At 36.4% G+C, this 21820-nt stretch overlaps 1 protein-coding gene across 2 annotated transcripts in view; it reads left to right on the forward strand.

Annotated features, from left to right (window-relative positions):
- Positions 1-21820, forward strand: part of LOC128659865 (gastrula zinc finger protein XlCGF26.1-like) — a 55126-nt gene that overhangs the window by 14853 nt on the left and 18453 nt on the right. For both annotated transcript variants that reach the window (XM_053713441.1, XM_053713440.1), the window contains exon 2: positions 20940-21055. In XM_053713441.1, coding sequence (XP_053569416.1) covers positions 21037-21055 — 19 coding nt within the window. In that variant the 5' untranslated portion in view covers positions 20940-21036. The remainder of the gene's footprint in view (positions 1-20939; positions 21056-21820) is intronic.

Genomic DNA, 21820 nt, shown 5'->3' on the forward strand with positions numbered 1-21820 from the left:
AACTATTGTGTTTTATTAACCAATGAACTGAGCAGGCACAAAACGCTCATATTAAAAAAATATGTTGTGTAAACAGCACAAAAAAAATCTACTGAAATGAGAAAGAAATGGCTTTTTAAAAGTCTAAAGGTATTAGATAACAAAATGGTGCTAGAATACAAGAGAAATAGATTTTTTTATGGTTTAGAATAACAGTTTTATATCGTCCCAATATCAGTCATTTTAAAGCCAATTAAAAACCTGTACAATGCACTTTGGGTTAGATTATGGCAAAACATGTCACGGGCGTGGGAGTTGTTTGGCGCTCTGTTGTATATTTTAGAACTCGGGCCATATTCAGACCTCTATTACTTAATCATTCAGCCGTATTGCCTTACTATTAACCGGAGCTGATTTAGCACTTACTAGTACAATATTATCAGACTACGGATCTATTATAACTAGTGATAGCTTTAAACCTCTATAGGGCTGAGCACTTTTGCTCAAGCGAAAAACCGATTACTTTGGGTCACTCTAATATTAATGATTAACGTTTAGTTTGTTACCCCAGCCTAGGAGGATTTTCTGTTCAATACAAAATAGTTATATGTTCTCTGATACTGTACTAATATTACATTGTAGCAGTTTCATTAGTTAGAAGCAGACACCATTGCGCTATTCTTCACAGGCTAATCATAGCAGAGCTGATATATGGTATCTCAGGTATGAGCGTTTCGCTATAGCAACTATTGCTTACAAATAAGTCGTTTCAGGCACCTTTTACTTAGGCCATTTGATGTTGCAATTCTAACCTGAGATCACAATATTTACAACATAGTGTCTACAAGGTGCCACACAATATCAGCCTTATTATTGGCTACATTTACGGCACAGACACTCTGTTATTACTAGTATCTCACCAATTGACCAGAGCTGTTAATCTTTGTACATGATGTTAACTAGGGGGAGCTCATAATTGCATGCTGCATTATTTCACCCCAGTATTTTCATGCCTACTAATTTACTGTGATACCCTCTATTTATACAGTGACTATCTCCAGCTCCCATACCTATTATAGGCAATATTGGCATGGTTCATTTCCTTAGGTCCTAAGGCACCTGTTCTAGGGTTTAACATCCTAACCTTTAACTATACACTAATAAAGATTGATGTTTTTATTATAAGCTCACAGTCACACCAAGCATTCTTCTCACACACGTACTATTCTCTTTTCAAGATATTATCTTTTTATTTTCTATGTGGGTATATGTGAGTGCTATATGTGTATTCTTTTGGCACATCAGAGGAGTTCTCTTTATTCCTCTGCTGGCTTTTTGTATGTATACTAATCCTAATACACAGCACCCTAGGCCAAACTTAAGCTATACAGAGGTATTTAAACTTTCATATAAGTCTTACCAAAAACCCACCAGGTGGTGCCATTGGCTTTCACTTTTTTCTTTCATACCTATATTTAGGTGGCCAGCAACGAAGTTGCAGGACAACCTATTGTTGTTGTCAGGATTATTATTATTATTATTAGGTAGCCAAGCAACATAGTTGCTGGACAACCTATTGTTATTGTCAGGATTATTATTATTATTATTATTATTATTAAGTGGCCAAGCAATGTAGTTGCTTGACAACCTATTGTTATTGTCAGGATTATTATTATTATTATTATTATTATTATTAGGTGGCCAAGCAACGTGGTTGCTGGACAACCTATTATTATTGTTAGGATTATTATTATTATTATTATTATTATTATTTTTCTTTTTATTCCGCCAAGCTTTTTATTCAATTGCACATAAATGCTTAAAGAGAACACTGAACCCATTTTTTTTTCTTTCATTTCTTTCAAATTTTCTTAATTCTCTTTGTATCTTTATTTGAAAAGCAAGAATGTAAGTTTAGATGCCGGCCCATTTAAGGTGAACAACCTGGGTTGTTCTTGCGGATTGGTGGATAAATTCACCCACCAATAAACAATTGCTGTCCAGGGTCTGAACTAAAAATTGTCTGTCTCCTTAGCTTAGATGCCTTCTTTTTCAAATAAAGATAGCGAGAGAACGAAGGAAATTTGATAATAGAAGTAAATTAGAAAGTTGCTTAAAATGGAATGATCTATCTGAATCACAAAAGAAAAAAATTGGGTTCAGTGTCCCTTTATTAACCCCTTAATGACCACAGCACTTTTCCATTTTCTGTCCGTTTGGGACCAGGGCTGTTTTTACATTTCTGCTGTGTTTGTATTTAGCTGTAATTTTCCTCTTACTCATTTACTGTAACCACACATATTATATACCGTTTTTCTCGCCATTAAATGGACTTTCTAAAGATACCATTATTTTCATCATATCTTATAATTTACTATAAAAAAATTATAAAATATGAGGAAAAAATGGAAAAAAACACACTTTTTCTAACTTTGACCCCCAAAATCTGTTACATATCTACAACCACCAAAAAACACCCATGCTAAATAGTTTCTAAATATTGTCCTGAGTTTAGAAATACCCAATGTTTACATGTTCTTTGCTTTTTTTGCAAGTTATAGGGCCATAAATACAAATAGCACTTTGCTATTTCCAAACCACTTTTTTTTCAAAATTAGCGCTAGTTACATTGGAACACTGATATCTTTCAGGAATCCCTGAATATCCATTGACATGTATATATTTTTTTTTAGAAGACATCCCAAAGTATTGATCTAGGCCCATTTTGGTATATTTCTTGCCACTATTTCACCACCAAATGCGATCAAATAAAAAAAATTGTTCACTTTTTCACAAATTTTTTCACAAACTTTAGGTTTCTCACTGAAATTATTTACAAGCAGCTTGTGCAATTATGGCATAAATAATTGTAAATTCTTCTCTGGGATCCCCTTTGTTCAGAAATAGCAGACAAATATGGCTTTGGCGTTGCTTTTTTGGTAATTAGAAGGCCGCTAAATGCCACTGCGCACCACACGTGTATTATGCCCAGCAGTGAAGGGGTTAATTAGGGAGCATGTAGGGAGCTTTTTGGGGTAATTTTAGCTTTAGTGTAGTTTATTAGACAACCCAAAGTATTGATCTAGGCCCATTTTGGTATATTTCATGCCACCAATTCACTGCCAAATGCGATCAAATAAAAAATTTTGTTATATTTTTTCAAATTTTACGTTTCTCACTGAAATCATTTACAAACATTTTGTGCAATTATGGCACAAATGGTTGTAAATGCTTTTCTGTGATCCCCTTTGTTCAGAAATAGCAGACATATATGGCTTTGGCATTGCTTTTTGGTAATTAGAAGGCCGCTAAAATTCCGCTCCGCACCACACGTGTATTATGCTCAGCAGTGCAGGGGTTAATTAGGGAGCTTGTAGGGTTAATTTTAGCTTTAGTGTAGTATAGTAGACAACCCCAAGTATTAATCTAAGCCCATTTTGATATATTTCATGCCACCATTTCACCGCCAAATGCGATCAAATTAAAAAAAAATAGTCAACTTTTTCACAAATTTTAGGTTTCTCACTGAAATTATTTACAAACAGCTTGTGCAATTATGGCATAAATGGTTGTAAATGCTTCTCTGGGATCCCCTTTGTTCATAAATAGCAGACATATATGGCTTTGGTGTTGCTTTTTGGTAATTAGAAGGCCGCTAAATGCTGCTGCGCACAACACGTGAATTATGCCCAGCAGTGAAGGGGTTAATTAGGTAGCTTGTAGGGAGCTTGCAGGGTTAATTTTAGCTTTAGTGTAGTGATCATCTTCCCACCTCACACATCAGACCCCCTGATCCCTCCCAAACAGCTCCCTTCCCTCCCCCACCCCACAATTGTCCCCGCCATCTTAAGTACTAGCAGAAAGTCTGCCAGTACTAAAAAAAAGGTATCTTTTTTTTTTTTTTTAAGCATATTTACATATGCTGTTGTTTAGGATCCCCCCCAAAACAGCTCTCTAACCTTCCCCCTCTGCCTTATTGGGGGCCATCTTGGGTACTGGCAGCTGTCTGCCAGTACCCAGTTTGCAAATAAAATGTTTATTTTTATTTTTTTTCCTTTTTTCTGTAGTGTAGCTTCCCCCCCTCAAGACCAATCTCCCACCCGCTCCCAGATCCCTTAGATTAATTTTTTTATATATTTACCCCCCCCCCCCTTTCTCCCACTTTAAAAAACAATTTTTCTGTAGAGTAGCGGTTCCCACCCGCTCCCTCCCCGTGCACGCGCCCGCCCGCCTCCTCCCGTGCACGCGCGCACCCGTGCGTGCCCCCGGCAATCACGCCCCCAATCCCACCCCCCTCTCTCACTTAGACCTCATCGATGGCCGCCAGCCCGCCTCCCACTTCAGCTCCCACCCACCAACGAATGCGGCTCTCTCTGCACCGGAGGGGTCAAATTTGTTATTGCATGATGCCTCGATATCGAGGCATCCTGCAATAACCGGAAAGCAGCTGGAAGTGATCAGGATCGCTTCCAGCTGCTTTCCAGACCGAGGACGTGCAGGGTACGTCCTTGGTCATTAAGGGGTTAAAACACAATCACCTAGATTACGAGTTTTGCGTTAGAGGCTATGCGGTGCTAATGAGCAGTTTATGTTCACCGCTCACTTACATGCAGCGCTGGTATTACGGGTTTTTAGAAACCCGGCATTAACCGCAAAAAAGGGATCGTAGAGCAAAGTTTTGCTCCACATCTCACCTCAATACCAGCGCTGCTTACGTTAGCGTTGAGCTGGCTGAACGTGCTTGTGCACAATTTCCCCATAAGAATCAATGGGGGAGAGCCGGCTGGGAAAAAAAAATAGCACCTGCAAAAAAGCAGCATTTAGCTCCTAACACAGCCCCATTGATTCCTACGGGGAAAATACATTTATGTCTACACCTAAAACCCTAATATGAACCCTGAGTCTAAACACCCCTAATCTTACACTTATGAACCCCTAATCTGCTGCACCCAACATCACTGACACCTACATTATATGTATTAACCCCTAATCTGCCGCCCCCAACGTCGCCGCCACTATTTTAAATTTATTAACCCCTAAACCTAAGTCTAACCCTAACACCCCCTAACTTAAATATAATTTAAATAAATCTAAATAAAATTCCTATCATTAATTAAATTATTCCTATTTAAAACTAAATACTTACCTGTAAACTAAACCCTAATCTAGCTACAATATAACTAATAGTTACATTGTATCTAGCTTAGGGTTTATTTTTATTTTACAGGTAATTTTGTATTTATTTTAACTAGGTAGAATAGTTACTAAATAGTTATTAACTATTTAATAACTACCTAGTTAAAATAAAGACATTTACCTGTAAAATAAAACCTAACCTAAATTACAATAACACCTAACACTACACTATAATTAAATTAATTCCCTAAATTAAATACAATTAAATAAAATTATCTAAAGTACAACCCCCCCCCCACACTAAATTACAGAAAATAATAAACAATTTACAAGATTTTTAAACTAATTACACCTAATCTAATCCCCCTAACAAAATAAAAAAGCCCCCCCCCCCCCAAAATAAAAAAAAAACCCTACCCTACACTAAATTACAAATAGCCCTTAAAGGGGCCTTTTGCGGGGCATTGCCCCAAAGTAATCAGCTCTTTTACCTGTAAAAAAAATTACAAATCCCTCCCCAACATTAAAACCCACCACCCACACAACTAACCCTACTCTAAAACCCACCCAATACCCCCTTAAAAAAAACTAATACTAACCCCTTGAAGATCACCTTACCGGGAGAAGTCTTCATCCAACCGGGCCAAAGTCCTCAATGAAGCCGGGAGAAGTCTTCATCCATGCTGGGGGAAGTGGTCCTCCAGACGGGCAGAAGTCTTCATCCAGACGGCATCTTCTATCTTCATCCAGCACGGAGCGGGTCCATCTTCAAGACGATTAGTGTAGTATCTCACAAGGAGATAAAAAGGCGCGCTGTTTATATATATTAAAAAACAAAATATGACAAAACATAAAAAATGGATCTATGATCCCAGAGAGTATAATGTTCTCACAATAAGCCACTTGGTCTTGATCTTCGTCGAGTGCTCTCGCTCAGTCCACTGCTTAAATAATAGTGGATGGCAGACTGTAGTATAGGCTGTTCTTCTGTGTAGGCAGCTCCTCTTGTTCCCAGAGAGCAGGGGTGTAACTGTTTAAATTTGAAGATAAAGAGGGCGCCACATAGCGTGATATTGTTTAACAAAAGAAAAAGATAACACAAGACAGAGAGGTAATGTGCTTACCAATATTTGTGGTACTGTTCTGTGACCAGTACTATCTCGCCTGCTCGATTCCCTTATCCAAGGATCAGTTCCGGGAAGGATCGCATCCAACAGTGTACTAGCCACTGATTAAAGTGCTAGCAGGCGAGATAGTACTGGTCACAGAACAGTACCACAAATATTGGTAAGCACATTACCTCTCTGTCTTGTGTTATCTTTTTCTTTTGTTAAACAATATCACGCTATGTGGCGCCCTCTTTATCTTCAAATTTAAACAGTTACACCCCATCTTCAAGACATCCGACGCAGAGCATCCTCTTCATCCGACGGCTCTTCTGGAATGAAGGTACCTTTAAATGACGTCATCCAAGATGGTGTCCCTTCAATTCCGATTGGCTGATAGAATTCTATCAGCCAATCAGAATTAAGGTAGAAAAAATCCTATTGGCTGATGCAATCAGCCAATAGGATTGAAGTTCAATCCTATAGGCTGATCCAATCAGCCAATAGGATTGAGCTCACATTCTATTGGCTGTTCCAATCAGCCAATAGAATGCAAGCTCAATCCTATTGGCTGATTGGATCAGCCAATAGGATTGAACTTCAATCCTATTGGCTGATTGCATCAGCCAATAGGATTTTTTCTACCTTAATTTCAATTGGCTGATAGAATTCTATCAACCAATCGGAATTAAAGGGACGCCATCTTGGATGACGTCACTTAAAGGTACCTTCATTCTGGAAGAAGCCGTTGGATGAAGAGGATGCTCCGCGTCGGATGTCTTGAAGATGGACCCCCTCCACGCCGGATGGATGAAGATAGAAGATGCTGTCTGGGTGAAGACTTCTGCCCGTCTGGAGGACCACTTCGCCCAGCTTGGATGAAGACTTCTCCCGGCTTCGTTGAGGACTTCGGCCCGGTTGGATGGAGACTTCTCCCGGTAAGGTGATCCTCAAGGGGTTAGTGTTAGGTTTTTAAGGGGGTATTGGGTGGGTTTTAGAGTAGGGTTGGTTGTGTGGGTGGTGGGATTTAATGTTGGGGGGGATTTGTAATTTTTTTTACAGGTAAAAGAGCTGATTTCTTTGGGGCAATGCCCCGCAAAAGGCCCTTTTAAGGGCTATTTGTAATTTAGTGTAGGGTAGGGCTTTTTGTTATTTTGGGGGGGCTTTTTTATTTTGTTAGGGGGATTAGATTAGGTGTAATTAGTTTAAAAATCTTGTAATTTGTTTATTTTCTGTAATTTAGTGTTTGTTTTTTTCGTACTTTAGCTAATTTTATTTAATTGTATTTAATTTAGGGAATTAATTTAATTATAGTGTAGTGTTAGGTGTAATTGTAACTTAGGTTAGGTTTTATTTTACAGGTACTTTTGTTTTTATTTTAGCTAGGGAGTTATTAAATAGTTAATAACTATTTAATAACTATTGTACCTAGTTAAAATAAATACAAACTTGCCTGTAAAATAAAAATAAACCCTAAGCTAGATATAATGTAACTATTAGTTATATTGTAGCTAGCTTAGGGTTTATTTTACAGGTAAGTATTTAGTTTTAAATAGGAATAATTTAGTTAATGATATGAATTTTATTTAGATTTATTTCAATTATATTTAAGTTAGGGGAAGTTAGGGTTAGACTTAGATTTAGGGGTTAATACATTTAATATAGTGGCGGCGACGTTTGGGGCGGCAGATTAGGGGTGAATAATATTTAACTAGTGTTTGCGAGGCGGGAGTGCAGTGGTTTAGGGGTTAATATATTTATTATAGTGGCGGCGATGTCCAGTTCGGCAGATTAGTAGTTAAAATTTTTATTATAGTGTTTGTGATGCGGGAGGGCCTCGGTTTAGGGGTTAATAGGTAGTTTATGGGTGTTTAGTGTACTTTTTAGCAGTTTAGTTAAGAGTTTTATGCTACAGCGTTGTAGTGTAAAAGTCTTAACTACTGACTTTAAAATGCGGTACTTTTTGGCAGACTTGTAATACCGGCGTTATGCAATTCTCATTGAAAAAAGAGGATACGCAATTTACGTAAGTGGATTTGCGGTATTTCTAAGTCTGGCCAAAAAAATTAGCGGTACACCTGTAAAATAGCATGAAATTATTAACTGCACATGTAATAAATTAGCAGCCTTGGTAAGAGAATAGGCTGTATTCAGACACATTAGGGACTCTACTGACTAATACTGAATAAACAAACAATAAAAGGGTCAAATTATTAATATGGATATACTCAGCATTGTATCACATATGTATCTAATAAAATGTTAATATTATATGTCTGTTTGCAACTACATTATGTGAAAATAACAATTTCCATCAATAAAAACATAATATAATGCTGTATCCTGAGATATTTTAGGACACAACAGAAAAATTTCTCACATTTAAATAAACAGTTTGTTTCCTCCTTACTTATCCATATGATAATCACACCCTGAGGGGGAGGCAGGGACTCTGTATTCATGTGACACCAGAGGGGACAATAGACATCTATATGAGAACAAAAGTCCAGGTGCGACCCTCTCATTGTCTCCCAACTGACAAGTTGTACTCATGTGAGTCACACAGAGAAAGGTGACACTCGCACATTAGTATAAATATCTGTGTAACACTCAGTGATATCACAGGAGGAACCAGAAAGACTTCATACTTACAGAGCTTCTGCTAAACGGTAATATGCAAAACCTGACATGAATCTTCATTAAAGGGACAGGCTAGTATAAATTAAACTTTCATTATTCAGATAGGACTTTTATTTTTAATCAACTTTCCAATTTACTTTTATCATCAAATTTTTTTTTTCTCTTGCTATTCTTAGTTTGAACTAAAACTAGGTAGGCTCATATGCTAATTTCTAAGCCTTTGAGGGCTGCCTCTTATCACATGCTTTTTAAATTTCTTTTCAACACAAAGAGACAGAAAGTACACGTGGGCCATATAGATAACACTGTTCAGACACAGGGGGTTATTTAAGATTTAGCACAAAACAATGCTAAATGCAAGACAATAGATAATAAACAGTCACAGTCATGTGATCAGGGGGCTGGAAGAAGGTTCCTAGATACAAGGTAATCACAGAGGTAAAAAGTACATTAATATAACTGTGTTGGTTATGCAAAACTGGGGAATGGGTACTAAAGGGATTATCTATCTTTTAAAACAATAACAATTCTATGGTAGACTGTCCCTTTAACAGCCTCACACTGTTGTGTTTTATATAATGATGAGAAAATATTGTTCAGTGTTTTGTTATGATAAAGATAAAATATTTCACTTCATATAAGAAACTGCGTTTTATATAAAAAAAACTCAACTGTTTTTATTTAATTTCTTTTCTATATTCTTCTATGTTTAGTTATTTCATTAAAAAGCCTACTTTAATACATAACAATTTATATCAGTTTGTAAAATGAAGGTTTGTAGAAGAACCAAACCATATGTTCAAGCTTGAGGAGTTGTGTCCTATAATACATTTGTGGGTGTTGTTCCTGTTATCCAATGAGCAATAGATTCATAAGTATCAGCCAACCAGAATCCTGTATTTCCCTATAGGTTTATAATTAACTGTAGAGCCCAGATAAACCATTTAATATTAGTCTGAAGCTGCTATTTGCTCCAGTAATAAATATCACTCAGCTTATGGCCCTGTTGTATCAGTCTCATCACATATACTGATCTAATCATAAATATCTTGTGATCTGCATATTATTTTATTTCTAATGAGGTTATTTTATAATACAATTCTTATTTCTATTAGCTGCACCTGTTTATCATCAGAACGTTTATCCCACTGATCTGTGACTGATTCTTGTTGTTAGTAAAGACCTTAGTAAGTGTATTCTGCACCTTCAGCTGCTGCTGTTTATGTCACATGATCACAGACTTAAAGGGACAGTGTCCTGTGAATTTGTTTTCCCCTTAAAATAACAAGAAATTCCAAATGTTTCTCATTATTTAAATAGAACATATAATTTTCAACAACTTTCCAACTGACTTCTATTATGATAGTTTCTTCATTCTCTAGATATCCTTTATTGAAGCAGCTGCAATGCACTACTGGGAGCTAGCTGAGCACACAAGGTGAACCAATGACAAGAGGCTTGTATGTGCCACTAATCAGCAGCTAGCGCACCATAGTGCATTATTTGCTTTGCCACAAAGATCCCCAAGGGAATAAAGCAGATTTGATAATAGAAGGAAATTGGAAAGATGTTTAAATTTGAATAATAAAAGTGTAATTGTGACTTTGCTGTCCCTTTAATGTGTTTCTAATGACTTGTTTTACTGGTGTATAAAGTGTATGGGAATTTTCTCCTTTAGCTTTATTTTTATGTAAAATAACTGTTTGCTGTTTGTAATTTATTTTCATTATTAAATTGTACACAGCCTTTAAATGACCTGAGGCTCCGGCTCCTACTTAGCATATGCAGGAGTTCACATTATATAAAAATATGAGTCTGTTATTGGCTGATAGCTGTCACATGGTACAGGTGCAGAACTACATTTATCAGAAAACAATCTATTGCTCTTTTAAATTTCTTACCGCTAGATTAAGAGTTCTGCGTTAGCCGCCAAAACCAGCGTTAGGGGCTCCTAACGCTGGTTTTGGCCGCCCGCTGGTATTTAGAGTCAGCCAGGAAAGGGTCTAACGCTCACTTTGCAGCCGTGACTTTTCCATACCGCAGATCCCCTTACGCCAATTGCGTATCCTATCTTTTCAATGGGATCTTCCTAACGCCGGTATTTAGAGTCTTGGCTGAAGTGAGCGTTAAAACTCTAACGACCAAACTCCAGCCGCAGAAAAAAGCCAGGAGTTAAGAGCTTTCTGGGCTAACGCCGGTTCATAAAGCTCTTAACTACTGTGCTCTAAAGTACACTAACACATATAAACTACCGATGTACCCCTAAACCGAGGCCCCCCCACATCGTCGCCACTCTATTAAATTTTTTTAACCCCTAATCTGCCGACCGCACACCGCCGCAACCTACGTTATCCCTATGTACCCCTAATCTGCTGCCCCTAACACCGCCAACCCCTTTATTATATTTATTAACCCCTAATCTGCTGTCCCCAACGTCGCCGCCACCTACCTACAATTATTAACCCCTAATCTGCCGACCGGACCTCACCGCTACTCTATTAAATTTATTAACCCCTAAAGCTAAGTCTAACCCTAACACTAACACCCCCCTAAGTTAAATATAATTTTTATCTGTCTATAAGATAGGGGGCGCCCTAAAGATTAGCACTCAATAGGCTATATAGTGTATATGATAATGAATATAATACACAAAGGAGGACAGTATAGATAGAACTATTAGTCAAATAACAATTCAACAAAATAAGAAATAAATATAAAAAAATATGAAAAAGAAATATATATAAAAAAAAGTCTTTGGTTTGTAAAATGAGATAATGTTGAGGCAGCAATCTGTAGCGGACCCGGCCTGGATCCAAGAGGATAATCTATAAATAGAAGAGAAGACAGATGCGCCACATGGCCCAATATTGTTTGATCCACAGAGTTAGACTATCAAATTGTATTCTATCAAACTCACAATCTTGGAAGCACTCCAATTAGTGCAGTGGGAGCAGTCTGGGATCTATAACAGTCACCCAGCAGACCGACCTCTTGGGGTGAAGATGGATATTCTGTAGTAAAACACAAGGGGACACAAAGGTGCCTATATGGCCTAGTACAGTCTTATACCAGGAGCAATAGTGTGTGTGGTAAGATATATACTCCCAAAAAGTAAAGCATCTCCATTGATGCTAATCAGCCAGGATGGGGTCAATGTAGTTACCCAACAGACTGTATCAAGGCTTCCACAGGAGGCAGACAGCAGAGGTCCAATGGACCATGTGTTGATCCAAGTAAAACACAGTAGCAAGTGTTTGAGTTAAAAAAGTATTAAACTTTACTGACATGAATTAAAATACAGCGACGCGTTTATCAGTCACAGACATAGGCATAATAAAATGATTTCCAAACACTTGCTACATATACCTAACCAAACCAATTAACATAATTGATATCACTTGTAGTGGGTGTGATCTATGACATCATAGGTATCCTAGTTACAAATCTGTTTTGACAGCATAGGTTAACCCAATTTGTATGTTGTATATTAAACTAAAGTAAATAATAATAATACTGACACACACAAAGAGAGATCTCATATGAGAGAAAGAGGTAATCTAAATGACTCTAGGACCCATGATACACCTAATCACTTTAGATCTACCAATAGATCATTTGAATCAACTAATAGATTTCAGGCATTAAATTCTGAAAGCCCACACGCTACAAATAACCCATCTACATCTTACAATAATGAGCAGAATACTACTCCTTTTTTAGAGATGGGTCCAGATTATCGCGTGGAACATTGGTCCATGTCACCTCGACCACCACGCCAAAAAAGACTACACATAAACGAGGAAATAGAGGAAAATCCTCAACCACCAAAAAGGAAAAATTATTAAAATATAAAAAAGGCATATTTAATTTGTCAAATCACAAATTATCTGATGATGAAATCAGAGTATTGGGAAGGGGACTATCATTTAGCCCATCCAATGGTCCAAACATGTTTCAACTTTTTGTAGATATCAATAGTTTCACCAGAAAGCTTTCTCTACAAAAATATTTTGCAGAAAAACGCCTAAAAAACACAGGGGATATACCGATAGTTCTTAATTCTATGGATGGACATCTGAGAGATGGTTTTGCTATTTCTGAACCAGATACACTATTACAACAGCTCAATGACAAATACATACAAACAGATTTTAAGCCCAAATCACAATTCAACCCCCCACGTGTAAGGAACTCTCATATCAGTATCTTCCAGTCGATGGTACTAAAAGATTTTGAGAAACTTTCCAAAAAAACTAAATACAAACACAACCTAAGTCCAGGTGAACGCCTAGCACTCCAAACACTGACTTCTAATAAAAACATCATAATACGCCAGGCGGATAAGGGAGGAGGGATTGTCCTTCAAGATAGGGCAGACTATATTCTGGAGGCTGACAGGATTCTGAAAGATGAGAGTTACTATAAAATATTAGCAAAAGACCCCACCCCTATATATCAAAAACAACTTTATTCCCTTCTTAAAGAAGGGTTTGACGAGGGCATCATCTCTAAAAAAGAGAAAGAATACCTTTATCCAAAAAAATCCCAGTGTGGCGTTCTATTATCACCTGCCCAAGGTCCACAAAAACACTTCTTCACCCCCTAGTCGCCCAATTGTGGCAGGGATAGACAGCTTGACGGATCATCTTTCAGCTTATGTGGACTCCTTTCTGCAGAAACATGTTATTAATTTACCCTCATTTATCAGGGATTCTACAGATCTCCTGAATAAATTGAATAGTCTAAATATTACCAAAACAGATAACAAGCTGTGGTGGATTACAAGCGATGTAAGCTCGCTCTACTCTAATATTCCACATGATAAGGGTCTATCAGTGATACAATCATATCTGGCGACTGACATATACATGCCACCAAGACAACAACAATTTATTGGTGAAATAATTTATTTCATATTACACCATAATTATTTTCTCTATCAGGGGCAGCATTACTTGCAAGTGAAGGGTACGGCCATGGGCACCAGATTCGCACCCAGTTTTGCCAATCTTTACATGGGCAGATTTGAGGAGGCCCACATTTATGGGTCTCCTATGGGTGCGAGTCTGGTGTTCTATGGCCGGTATATAGACGATCTACTTATTCTGTTTAGGGGGACCTATGAAGAGGCTAAAATCTTCTCTATATCGCTCAATTCCAACGAATTTGAACTAGAATTCACTTCCAACATCCAGTCCAACATAATTGCATTTTTAGATCTATCTTTGTCTTTTTCAACAACCGGTGCAATTATGTCTGAAACTTTTTTCAAAAAAGTTGATTGTAATAGTTTTTTAAACTTTAGCAGCAATCATTATATGAGTTGGAAGAAAAATGTGCCCTATGGCCAATTTAGACGAATAAGACGCAATTGCAGCACCATTGAGAGCTATAAAAAACAAGCTCTGATTCTGAAAGATAGGTTCTTGGAAAAGGGTTATCCCTTGGACCTTATCCAGAAAGGATACCTTAGGGCATTGAATGACGATAGAAATACCTATCTGTTATCAGATAAGCCCCATAAAAAGCCTAAAGAAAAAATATCTGCTGAATATAACAAGACACCAATATTCATCACTGGATTTAACAGTAATTACCGTGAGATTCAGAAAACTATAGCCAAACATTGGCCCATAATCTGTGATGACCCACATCTCAAAAAACTTATTCCATCCAAACCAAGAGTAGTCTACAGAAGGGCGCCCACACTTAAAAATAAATTGGCCCCTAGCAAGATTGTGAGAGACAAGACTATGGGCACTAATCATCATTTAGGCCTAAACAGGACTTTCTTAGGCAATTTTACTCCCCAAAGTGGAGTTTATAAATGTATGAAGCGCAAATGCAATATGTGTAAAGCCATTAAAAGTAGCACTACGACATTTTCTTCACACCAAACAGGGGAACAATTTAAAATTATGAAGAGATTATCCTGTGAATCTACTTATGTTGTTTATTTAGTGAATTGCCTATGTGGGGCTCAATATGTAGGGCGCACAAGCCGCACCATCAGAAAACGTTGGAGTGAACACATATATAACATCAAGAGAAAATATCTTAAACACAGTCTTTCTAGACATTGTGCCTTTTCACACAAAGGTAGTGCAAAAACACTATCTGTATTACCTATTGAACAAATCTCCAGAAATAGTCACAACCCTCTTCTCAATTTACGCCGTAGAGAGACATACTGGATACATAAATTACATTCTCTAGCACCAGATGGTCTAAATGAATGTGTAGACTTGGCCGCCTTTGATATATGACAAGGTGATTTGACATCATATACAGGATATTACCTTTCTTCTATTTTGATACCCCTGGGCACCAATATGGCATTAATTGCGGGTACCCTACCCCCTAGTTATATTCCAGGACATTGAGGGACTTCTCCTATACCTTACTCCGTGTTAGATTGCATTCAGTTGTTACAGCTACAAACTGATTGGAGACTTCCTATTACTTTTAACTCCATCTCTCACATTGATATAGTAACTTGAGCCTCTTAGTTATCCAGAGTATAGTTAGTCATATGCCTACACATTATATAATTTATTGTGATTTACACATAGTTTTTTGAGAGATCACACAAGGATATTTTAAGAACACCTATATCCATTTAGAGGTCGAACCAATTTAAGTTCTTATTATTTTAGCTTCTGGTTTACTAATGTATGTTTATATTGATCAAACACTTTAAATACAACATATGAGTTTAATCACTATTACTCAACACTGTGAGTACCTGTATTTGTCACTATTTTATTTATAAGTATAGTTAATAATATCACATACAATTAATAGCCTCACTATCACCATAGGGAACACAACACATTATTTAAGACTATTGTAATCCACACATAACCATATATCATCATTACCAACGTCCTATCCCATTATCACTATAGTATAGTTAAATACTTATTGGGGTTACTATCAACACTAGATAATCCACATATATATACATTTAAATTATTAATACTAAGTCACTTAGGTATTGGATTATAAACAATCTAAATATTTTATATATAGGAGAGTTATATAATAAGAGGAGCACTTACAGGAATATAAGCACCATATGCCATATTGTATTTAGAAGAAGGTGTATTAATTTTTTAATATATTATTTATTTTCACCCATTTTTTTTTTTTTATTAAATAATTTGGAAGATTTAGTTTAGTTTTTAATTAGGCATTTAGCCCTTTATAAGACAATAATTCCACTCAATAATTCTCACACAATTTACATATAGTATCGAGCCAATATTGTACATATGGCACATTTATCTAATTATTATTTTTTAATATACATTGCTCACTGTTTACTAAATATTAATAATCACTGGCAGACCATAATTTTATATCTATTAAATATAGTTAGTCTCTGATTATAACACTTTTATCGTTATAGTATTATCTACTGAACGATTAGATATATTAATACTCTGAGATGAAACACAGACACCGGCTATCTATAGTTAAAGGATATTATTATCCTATTAGCCAACATTTTCTTATTATTTCTAGTGCCGTGCTGAATAAGTCTTATTGTACTTATATTAACGTAACTAGCTGGAACACAGCCAATCATTACATCCAGCCAAAAGCTACACAGACCTATCAGGTGATAGCTCCTAACTTGCGCCTTAGTGTTGAGCCGAATGAGTCATATGTTTTCTATGGCTACACTATTGACATGCGCATTAGCGCTAGACGCACAGCATTTAGAAATTCTAAACAGCGATTTATAACAAAACAAAGCCAATAACTGAATAGGTCTTAATATGAGTGGCCGCAACAGAGCCAATTATTACATTGAGTCGAAGAGATATACTGACCTATCAGGTTACAGCTCCTCATTTGAACCGAATGAGTCATATGGTTCCTATGGTTACACTACTGACATGCGCATTTGCGCTTGATGCACGCCATCCAAAAATTCTAATGGTGACTTGTAATAACACAAAGTAAGTGATCCGGTTTAGAATTAACCTAACAATTTTGTATTGATATGATATAATAATCAGTAGGAGCAGTCCGGATTATGAAATTGAAAGGTATAAACATGTGAAATTTTTATGCTGGATAATATATGACTTTACTTGCAAAATAAATTGAAAAGATAAACAGAGAAAAAGTACTAACTTGTAATTAGGGATCCAAATGGGGCATTATATGAATAAGTAGCTATATATAAAAAGAAATAGCTAAATAAGAAACTTGATAGAAACAACTAAGGTGTTCAATATACAGTTTTTCTGCCTATATGTGTTATATAAATTGACTTTAGATTTTACTAAACTATCTATTACAAGTTAAGAGGGATATCTGTTTTCTACATATATACAAAAAAGATATGGAAACTGTGGTTATATGTAATTGTATAAATTGGCTTAGGATTTCTTGAGTATTATTTGTTATAATGTGTATTTATTATTATTATTTACTTTAGTTTAATATACAACATATAAATTGGGTTAACCTATGCTGTCAAAAGAGATTTGTAACTAGGATACCTATGATGTCATAGATCACACCCACTACAAGTGATATCAATTATGTTAATTGGTTTGGTTAGGTATATGTAGCAAGTGTTTGGAAATCATTTTATTATGCCTGAGGAAACAGTCTGTGACTGAGAAACGCGTCGCTGTATTTTAATTCATGTCAGTAAAGTTTAATACTTTTTTTAACTCAAACACTTGCTACTGTGTTTTACTTGGATCAACACATGGTCCATTGGACCTCTGCTGTCTGCCTCCTGTGGAAGCCTTGATACAGTCTGTTGGGTGACTACATTGACCCCATCCTGTCTGATTAGCATCAATGGAGATGCTTTACTTTTTGTGAGTATATATCTTACCACACACACTATTGCTCCTGGTATAAGACTGTACTAGGCCATATAGGCACCTTTGTGTCCCCTTGTGTTTTACTACAGAATATCCATCTTCACCCCAAGAGGTCGGTCTGCTGGGTGACTGTTATAGATCCCAGACTGCTCCCACTGCACTAATTGGAGTGCTTCCAAGATTGTGAGTTTGATAGAATACAATCTGATAGTCTAACTCTGTGGATCATACAATATTGGGCCATGTGGCGCATCTGTCTTCTCTTCTGTTTATAATTTTTATCTAACGAAATAAATTAACTCTTATTAAAAAAAATTATTCCTATTTAAAGCTAAATACTTATTTGTAAAATAACCCCTAATATAGCTACAATATAAATTATAATTATATTGTAGCTATTTTAGGATTTATATTTATTTTACAGGCAACTTTGTATTTATTTTAACCAGGTACAATAGCTATTAAATAGTTAATAAGTATTTAATAGCTACCTAGTTAAAATAATTACAAAATTACCTGTAAAATAAATCCTAACCTAAGTTACAATTAAACCTAACACTACACTATCAATAAATTAATTACATACAATACCTACAAATAACTACAATGAAATAAACTAACTAAAGTACAAAAAATAAAAAAATAATTTACAAACATTAGAAAAATATTACAACAATTTTAAGCTAATTACACCTACTCTAAGCCCCCTAATAAAATAACAAAGCCCCCCAAAATAAAAAAAATGCCCTACCCTATTCTAAAATACAAATAGAAAAGCTCTTTTACCTTACTAGCCCTTAAAAGGGCCTTTTGCAGAGCATGCCCCAAAGAATTCTGCTCTTTTGCCTGAAAAAAAAAAACATACAATGGATGAAGACTTTTGAGCCTCCTCTGGACGGATCGGTGATACCCGGCGTGGTGAAGATAAGGTAGGAAGATCTTCAGGGGCTTAGTGTTAGGTTTATTTAAGGGGGGTTTGGGTTAGATTAGGGGTATGTGGGTGGTGGGTTGTAATGTTGGGGGGGTATTGTATGTTTTTTTTTACAGGCAAAAGAGCAGAATTCTTTGGGGCATGCCCCGCAAAAGGCCCTTTTAAGGGCTGGTAAGGTAAAAGAGCTTTTCTATTTGTATTTTAGAATAGGGTAGGGCATTTTTTTATTTTGGGGGGCTTTGTTATTTTATTAGGGGGCTTAGAGTAGGTATAATTAGCTTAAAATTGTTGTAATATTTTTCTAATGTTTGTAAATTATTGTTTTATTTTTTGTAACTTAGTTCTTTTTTTATTTTTTGTACTTTAGTTAGTGTATTTATTTGTAGGTATTTGTATTTAATTTATTGATAGTGTAGTGTTAGGTTTAATTGTAGATAATTGTAGGTATTTTATTTAATTAATTTTTTGATAGTGTAGTGTTAAGTTTAATTGTAACTTAGGTTAGGATTTATTTTACAGGTAATTTTGTAATTATTTTAACTAGGTAGCTATTAAATAGTTGTTAACTATTTAATAGCTATTGTACCTGGTTAAAATAAATACAAAGTTGCCTGTAAAATAAATATAAATCCTAAAATAGCTACAATATAATTATAATTTATATTGTAGCTATATTAGGGGTTATTTTACAGATAAGTATTTAGCTTTAAATAGGAATAATTTATTTAATAAGAGTTATTTATTTTGTTAGATAAAAATTATATTTAACTTAGGGGGGTGTTAGTGTTAGGGTTAGACTTAGCTTTAGGGGTTAATAAATTTAATAGAGTAGCGGTGAGGTCCGGTCGGCAGATTAGGGGTTAATACTTGAAGTTAGGTGTCAGTGATGTTAGGGAGGGCAGATTAGGGGTTAATACTATTTATTATAGGGTTATTGAGGCGGGAGTGAGGCGGATTAGGGGTTAATAACTTTATTAGAGTAGCGGCGAGGTCCGGTCAGCAGATTAGGGGTTAATAAGTGTAGGTAGGTGGCGGCGACATTGGGGGCGGCAGATTAGGGGTTAATAAATATAATTTAGGGGTCGGCGGTGTTAGGGGCAGCAGATTAGGGGTACATAGCTATAATGTAGGTTGCGGCGGTGTCCGGAGCGGAAGATTAGGGGTTAATTGTATAATGCAGGTGTCAGCGATAGCGGGGGCGGCAGATTAGGGGTTAATAAGTGTAAGGCTAGGGGTGTTTAGACTCGGGGTACATGTTAGGGTATTAGGTGCAGACTTAGGAAGTGTTTCCCCATAGGAAACAATGGGGCTGCGTTAGGAGCTGAACGCTGCTTTTTTGCAGGTGTTAGTTTTTTTTTAGCTCAAACTGCCCCATTGGGAATCGTGCACGAGCACGTTTTTGAAGCTGGCCGCGTCCGTAAGCACCACTGGTATTTAGAGTTGCAGTGGTGGTAAATATTCTCTACGCTCCCTTTTAGGAGCCTAACACAGCCCTTCTGTGAACTCTAAATACCAGCGGTATTTAAAAGGTGCGGGGGAAAAAAAGCACGAGTAGCTAACGCACCCCTTTGGCCGCAGAACTCTAAATCTAGCGGTTAGTAAGTTTTATGGCATTGTATTTTTATTATGCATTTGTTGTTTTGTAATTCTACATTTTATGGTCCTTTTTAAATAGACTGAATTTGCCAAAAGAACATATCTCATTATATTATCACTCTACTTAAACACAAATTCTTTATTTTCTTAACTCTATCCAAGATAACATTTGAAATGAACATTTTAGTGCCTATCTCTCCCACAACCCCTTGCAGTGTGATTTAACACAACTCTGTATTGACCAAGAGAAGTTAAAGGACTGGGGGTGGAGCACATGACAAAATGTCTGACAGTGAGAATTAGTAGGAAGTACAATACCAATACTGCAGTATGCAATTTAACTTATATTTAAACAACTGATTTAACATTTCTTTCAGGAGAAAATATTGTTTCATATAAATGATAGAAACAAAGATTATAATATATTTGTAAAGTTGTGATAGGGCCCCACTTAAATAGATTTTCTACCATTATGTTGTATAGATCTGGGAAGATTCATATTTAAGGTGCAATTATAGCACCCACAGAGCTAACTGTACTAAATGCTTGTGCTGAATCAATAGCACCTATTTAATAACCTAATCAGCTGATCTGTATCACATGAATTGTTATGCGTGCCTTTAATTATACCATACATACAGTTAATCAGAACCATTATTTATTATTATCTGTCTAAACCATTTAATATACTTTTTACAGACACGGCCAGAGCACTGAGAGATATCAGGTATTGATGTAACTGGAGTGAATAAGGGAACCTTCTTCCTGAGCACAGACATTGGAGCCTGTTATCAGCATGAACTCATATGTGTTAGGTAAGTAAAATAGATATTATACTGACTTTAATTACTGGGAAAATAGAATAGATCACTCATTAAACAAATATAAACTATTATATTTATATCTGCATCTTTAAGAACATTTGTGTCAGTGACGTTATAAAAAAGGAGCAAGCTCCATTGGGCTGAGGAGAAGGGTAAAAATACTATTCCACCCCCCTCTGTGCTTTTTAGACAGAACCAGGGGCGGAGCTACCAGCGGTGCAGTTGGTGCCTGAGGGCCGGAAGGGGCCCACAAAGAGTCCTAATAAAAATATTATACAGTTTACTGCCTTTTTCTCCAACATAGGTGTGTCCGGTCCACGGCGTCATCCTTACTTGTGGGATATTCTCTTCCCCAACAGGAAATGGCAAAGAGCCCAGCAAAGCTGGTCACATGATCCCTCCTAGGCTCCGCCTACCCCAGTCATTCTCTTTGCCGTTGTACAGGCAACATCTCCACGGAGATGGCTTAGAGTTTTTTAGTGTTTAACTGTAGTTTTTCATTATTCAATCAAGAGTTTGTTATTTTCAAATAGTGCTGGTACGTACTATTTACTCAGAAACAGAAAAGAGATGAAGAATTCTGTTTGTATGAGGAAAATGATTTTAGCAACCGTAACTAAAATCCATGGCTGTTCCACACAGGACTGTTGAGAGCATTAACTTCAGTTGGGGGAACAGTTTGCAGTCCTTTGCTGCTTGAGGTATGACACATTCTAACAAGACAATGTAATGCTGGAAGCTGTCATTTTCCCTATG

This window comes from Bombina bombina, chromosome 5, assembly GCF_027579735.1.
Source record: "Bombina bombina isolate aBomBom1 chromosome 5, aBomBom1.pri, whole genome shotgun sequence".
Taxonomy (NCBI): domain Eukaryota; kingdom Metazoa; phylum Chordata; class Amphibia; order Anura; family Bombinatoridae; genus Bombina; species Bombina bombina.